At 47.0% G+C, this 6,464-nt stretch overlaps 1 protein-coding gene across 3 annotated transcripts in view; it reads right to left on the reverse strand.

Moving 5' to 3' along the window:
- The window catches only part of LOC108937254 (RNA binding protein fox-1 homolog 3-like), a 46,026-nt gene that overhangs the window by 26,032 nt on the left and 13,530 nt on the right, over positions 1-6,464 (reverse strand). For 2 of the 3 annotated variants that reach the window (XM_018757079.2, XM_018757062.2), the window contains exon 1: positions 3,021-3,796. In XM_018757079.2, the coding sequence (XP_018612595.1) occupies positions 3,021-3,104 (84 nt within the window). In that variant the 5' untranslated portion in view covers positions 3,105-3,796. Of the gene's footprint in view, positions 1-3,020; positions 3,797-6,464 lie in introns of those variants that run through there. The other variant, XM_018757071.2, reaches the window with a different exon arrangement.

The raw sequence follows: 6,464 nt of genomic DNA on the forward strand, positions 1-6,464 counted from the left end.
AACTCTAAACTGCTCCAGTAAAAATTACCCAGCTGTATAAATGGGTAAATAATTTTGAGTGGCTTTGAAGAAATGCATCAGCTATGTGAATAAATGTAAATGGATCAGGACAGGATATTTTTGAAAGAAAGAAAAAAAAACTGGATTGATTCCTGATCAGAAGCTGCTTAGAGGGCTAGATAATCTTGCAGCTGTCTGATTAGGTAATGTGCCACAGCAAAACACTAGTGCAACCCTTCAAAGTGTTTTCATGTTAAATCACACATTGTTTTTTGACCAGGTTAAAAAATTAATACTAGGGCAGGGGACAAACGCTTTTCCTGATGGGAAGCACCGCTTGCTAATGCCAAGTGGACGACAAGTAAATGAAGATTTATTTCATTACAACGTGGTCATGGTCATTAAATGTTTTCAGAAGCTTGGGACAACGCATCACAAAGAAGCACAAGCTACAAAACAAGACGGCACCCAGCAGACTTGTCTGTTAGTGACATTTTCCTACTCTGAAGAAGGTGCTTCTGACAAACACACCCCGGTTCTCAGCGAGAAAACTGCCGTCGCTTTGCAGGCATACCGCAGTATCGCCCATGTAAATCTCGTTTCTATAAATCAACTGTTTATGACATGTACTGCACAAGAACAATTTCACTGTGCTTCCCACACTTATACAGGGAACAGGAAAAAGGTGAATTTAAACATTTTATTTTAAACTGAACTACTGCAAAAATGCAGGGTAAAGCATATTCAGTTTTTTTATTTTCGAATTAAAAGTTCACTACATAAAAAACAAACCACTATGACTGCCCAACTAACTGAAGGTAAGGTATAGAAATGAGTCGTCTGAGCCAAATTAAGTGAATCTTAAACACCTGTAACTTATGTCATTTATAGGAGAGGGAGGAGAAAAAAAAAAAGATAAAAATCCACTACCACCACTCCTACAACCCTCTCCAAGTGCCACACTTACAAATGTCTGTCAAAGAGCACAGATTTATGAAAAATTACAAGATTAAACGGCCGTAAGTGCTTTCTGTGCATAATACGACAATGGAAAGACGCCAGTCAACAGATGGGACACATTAAAACAAGAACAAAAAAAAGCAGCTCATAATATTTTGATCATTCTAACTACGAGTGAACCTTTCCCCTCGGTGCTCTGCAGACCCAAGGAAGACAAAACGCAGCAGTTAACGAAAGGTACTCCGGTATCACTTTGACTCTTTCCTGCCGAGCAAAACCATGCCTGCTGCGTTGCTGTAGCGATATCTGCGTTGTGTATTTCATGCTAAAGGAAGCTCTTCAAAATGAAGTGAATTTTGACTCCACAGGACTCCCTGCCACAGTCCTGTCAGTCTTGGACTGAAACTGCACGGCTCAGCTCTATCTGGGAGGGGGGGGGGGAGTTTAGGTAACAGTTCTCACTGCCCCTGATGAAGGGAGACCTTAACCCCAGCTGGTCTCATGCCACTTTGCAGCAGGGGCGGTGGGAGCAGAAAGGTCCATACCTATCCCCGACCTCAAAATCATGTGCTACAGTAATCTTCAGTAAAATAAGTTAATGTTAAGCCTCTGTTTAGTATGATATAATCCAACGTGCATGTGGGTCTTGGTGTCCTGACACCGAGGGGGATGCATCGTAACTCTGTGCAGCTTGCATGTTCTCCGGCGTAATAAACTGTGCATAGTATACATGTGACACATTTCTGCGGTGTGCACATTGGTGAAGGACTGTAAGGAGTTTAGCGTAGTATAACTCAGCATTGTAAGTCGCCAGGGAGGAAGGTATCAGCTGGTGGCATGGTGGCACAGCGAGTAGCGCTGCTGTCTCACAGCACCTGGGTGGTGCAAGAGGATGTGGGGTTCCTCTGAGTGCTCTGGTTTCCTCCCAAAGTCTAAGGACATGCTGTTCAGGTTCATCCATAGTGTGTTAGTGACAGAGAGAGTGTGTTCTACTGATGTATGGATGAGTGACCCAGTGTAAGTAGTGTATCTAGCAGTGTAAGTCACCTTGGAGAATAAGGGGTGTGGGCTGATAACACTACATAGTATCCATTGCAAGCTGCTTTGGAGAAAAATGCTAAATATGTAAGTGTAGTAATTGCTGTATGTCGCTTTGAAGGAAATGCCTGCTCAATCAATAACCGGAACTTACACGAGCCTTAAACTTAAAATTTTTCAATACGCACACAATAGTCTAGGTGATGCTTCTGAGCAGACTATGGACTGGGCATAAAGTTGAGAACTGGGAGTGCCTCTTGTTTTTTTAAATGGGTGGGCTGCCAATAGTTTAACAACATTGTTTTACACTTCTCTCAAATTCATGCGATATTAGCTCAGCGTGAAAATGCAGCTTAGATAAGACACTAGTTACAACAGCTCCAATTACAGATTGCAACAGACCACCCATTCCTTCTAAATCTCAGCCTCACAGTAACTGGGATGAACAGACATACATGCACTATCGCACTGGCAGACACACACACACACAAAATGCCTGGGGAATCCATTCTCCTTCCCTGGCTCCATCGAGAACGTGCTTCTGTCGTTCCTGCAGCCAATCAGAAGTCCGGGAATCTCAACCCATAATCGCTCTGTGGGGAATTGAGTTTAAGTGACTCCTACCTCGGAGTCAGCGTTACAAAACTGCACTGCCAGTCCATGAAAATTAAACAGGAAAAATATGACGGGGTCACGGGACACATACACACATTTGCAAAAACTCACTGACCCACTAAAATTAACAGCTGAAGCTGGAAAGGGAATTGTTCCTGTCGTGAGCATGGCAGTCATCTGCTAGATCATTCATGCTCTCGTTCCCGTCTCCTGACACAAAAAGCCTTCTGCATTTTTACAAAAGGAAACTAAGAGAGAACGGATGAAAGGGAGGGAGAGATGAGTTCTGCGGAGCAGCGAGGGAGGTGTGTGTCTGTGCGTGTGTGTGGGTGGACGCAATGCCATCACGTGCCCGCAGGGAAACACCGAATGAAGGAGGGATGGGGGGGGGTTGGAGAGTGCCTTACCTCAGGGATGTAGAGGAGGGGGTGCTGCAGCGCTCCAACGTCGGAGAGGAGCAAAGCGCCCACGTTGGCAGTGGAGCACAGCATGGGGCGGTGGGATGCCGTGCACGCCTACTGGGGAACCTCCTCCCTCTCTCACTCTCACTCTCTCTCCCTGCTTATCCCTGCCTCTCCTGACTCCTCGCGGCTTGCTAGCAGGTGGCTGCTCCGACGCAGGCTCCGTTCGCCTCCTCTCCGGTGCGGCGGGCTGCAACCCAGAGAGAGATGCGCAGTGACACGCGCAGAGCTCGTCTGTCCGCCTCCGTCGCCAAGGCTCCACTGTTTACCTCCGCGTCGGCGGACGCCGAGGAGAGCGCGAAGGAGAAGGAGGGGAGGTCCTGGGTAAACCGGGGAGTGGGGGGGATTCTGATGATGTCACAGGGTGGAGTGGAAGGGGGGGGTCTGTTAAGTCTCTGTGGCGTTCAAACGCAAAGTAGTCCGTTAAGCGAAAGGGAGCAAATGCACAGTGACATCATATCAGACGATCCTCGCCGCTAAACCCCGAGGGAAAGAAAAAAATCCCAGGAAAGTCTCAGATTCCCCACATTATCACTTCCTCGCAGCAGCCTTCAAGGACGCATTAAGTAAACAAAAACTGTCCAATGCATGTTTAAGGAAGAACGAAAAAAAGTCTCTGTAGCCTCTTCATGAGTAGCGCCGTCTGACAAATTTCCTCACTCTAACAGGAACTATGGGAATTTGAGTAGGTTCATCAAATGAATTTCATTAACTGCATTCAAGTGTTTTTGCTCAGTGCCTGTCAGCTAAGTCCAAAAAAAAAAAAAAAAAAAGATTTTGAAGCCATCTTTACAACAAACAATGAAAGACCATTCATAATGCTACACTAACATAGGAAATAACATTTATTAACTCATTTGTTCATTCATTTCTTCAGCTGTGCTGAAGTTATGGTATGAGCAGTGCTGGAAAGTGCTGGGGTTAAAATAAAAAAGAAAGAAATGCCTGAACAATTTTAATGAACACAGACAGGTAATCTGAAGGGGCCCTGCTGTCGTACCTTAAGTAACCTACACTGCCCCTGTGAAACATCCACCAGTACGAATATATACGCTTCTTGGCGGGGGGGGGGACACTTCCGAAAAAATCAGCAGCAAAACTTACAGTACAAAATGAAAACATTAGAAGTAGGTAATTGTTTCACATAACTAGGAACAAACAAGAGTGTCGGAGAAGAGGTGCACGCTAAAAATAATGCCTAAGGATGCGTAAACCTACCGGAACAAAAACAAAGATTTCAGTGCCTTTATCTGTATCTTGGAGAGTGAAATGGTTATCCGAGGGCGCTCCGCTAAATAATAACAGCGTTACCACGCAGAGTTGGCGGCGAGTGCAAATGACAGCAGCAGCAGTAAGTTACAGTAGAGGATGCTGAGACAATCTGGGGCACTCCTCTCCTACTTACCCCGTTACTGCCATTAATATTAATTATGAGTTTGACTGCCGTCGCATAACGATTGGATTTGAACAAAAGCCTTAGAGTATTTTCTGAGCTGAGAACAGGACCGACTGCCAAAGCAACTGCGGTGCGGGTGTGTGTGTGCGCGCGTGTGCGTGTGACGTGATATGTAATATGTAACCCCACCCCCACATCGCCAGCAAACCCAGCCATGGGTGAACATCTTTAATCAATGGCAGGAAATGGACTCGGAGGACGTTTCGGCCGCACTGGACCGTGATGTACAAGAGAGGCCCGCAGGGTTTCGTTACAAAAGACGGACATTGCAGCCTTCGTGCAGCGCCGTGCAAATTCACACCGGCAACGGTGCAATTCAGTCATCGCTGACACACAGCAAACTGTGTCATCGTGGACCTCAAAGAGTCTCGATGGTGACGGGAAGGAGGGTGCATTCCATTACTCTTGCGCTTATCGGCCCAGCGAGCTGACTAAGGGAAGGGACCATCGCTTATTCCTGCGCTCGTCATCCAAAAGAGCATCGCTAACCTGAACGGGTTTCGTCTTTTTATTTGCTTCCTTCTGTTCCTCGCAGACCCTCACTCCCTACGGGGGCGAGCACTTATTTTCCCTCTTATCGCTCCACAGCTGCCTGCTGACTGAAGGTTACAGCATGACTCCACGAACTTGTGAAAGCAGGGTATGGATGTTTCCGACATTATACAGAATACTCCCGCCTCTTGTACTTCTTTGAGAGTGATCTTGACTGTACAAAGTGACACTCTCCCAGGGCGTCGAGAATAAAAGCTTCAATTACAGCTGCGATTGTGTGTTTTACTCACAACCAAAATAGCAATCCTTCACAGGTATAATGGACTGGAAATAGATGTGATTTGATAGAGCTACAAGCAATGTTTTCCAAAATATCGGCCAATATTCTCTCTTTTTTTCCCTTTCACGCTAAAGATCACTGAAAAGCCTAAACCTCCCAGTTGGAAAAATGCATAAAACTTTCAGATTGCGAACAGCAGTAAAAGACCCTTACTGGATGACAATCAGCAACGTCGTAGGGGGAACCTCAAAACAAGGTCAGGGACGAGGGACTTCAGGAGCCGTTCAAGCTCACCAAAGCAACATGGCGATCCTCGAGCAGGTTCGGTTACGCAACTAAATCTCTCTGCGGGTCCTCGGAGTGAGCAGACAGAGCAGGCCTTTGATGGCCGAGCGCCACGTTTGGACCTGCGCCAACGGCACTGCCGCTCGCCTCCGAACCGCTGTTGCGGAGCAGCTTCCGCGCTGCGGAAGGAACCGGTGGGGCCGGTAATCCAAAAAAGCCACGAGAGAACCAAAAGCGCCGGTGTTTCGGCCCCAGTGCTTGGGTTCACCTTTCAGTTTTCCCTTTTCTCACAAGAGAACAGCCAACACAACAGTCACCTCCCCCCGAAGACCTGACGGTTTCAGACCTCCGTCCAGTGTGTCGGAGCCCAATTAAGGCATCAAACAGCCATTCCTGCGGCTCTGTTCTTCAGTCTCTTTGCACAGATCTGGATAATTATGAATACAAGTGTCAAAAGGTTTGTGCAATTGCAGGGAGCGTTACGAGGGGGCAGCAAATGCTATGGCGTTTTTTTCCAGCGTCGGATGGATAGGTGAAGAGGACTCAGGCGGTCCTTCCAGCGCACTGCTCAAGTTTCCGGTGATCCCAGATGATAAGCGAACATTCAAAGCTGGATACAGCACAGTACTGTATGTGTGTTTCCACGTGAAACGATGCGTGTGGGTTATAAAGGCTACTGCTCGTTCCCTGGTTTTTCGGGTTCTGGACATGAAGTTCCGTCAATGCATCATCACAGACAGGACAACTGGGATTACCCAGCTCACGCGGCAAACACGCCCATTCCCGGAGCTCACACGCAAATTGGCGGGAGACAGAAAAGGACTCTTGATGCTTACCCAGTTCGGCTAATGAAAAATTAGGGTGTGGCAGCTGCAGG

This window comes from Scleropages formosus, chromosome 8 (genome assembly GCF_900964775.1).
Source record: "Scleropages formosus chromosome 8, fSclFor1.1, whole genome shotgun sequence".
Taxonomy (NCBI): Eukaryota; Metazoa; Chordata; class Actinopteri; order Osteoglossiformes; family Osteoglossidae; genus Scleropages; species Scleropages formosus.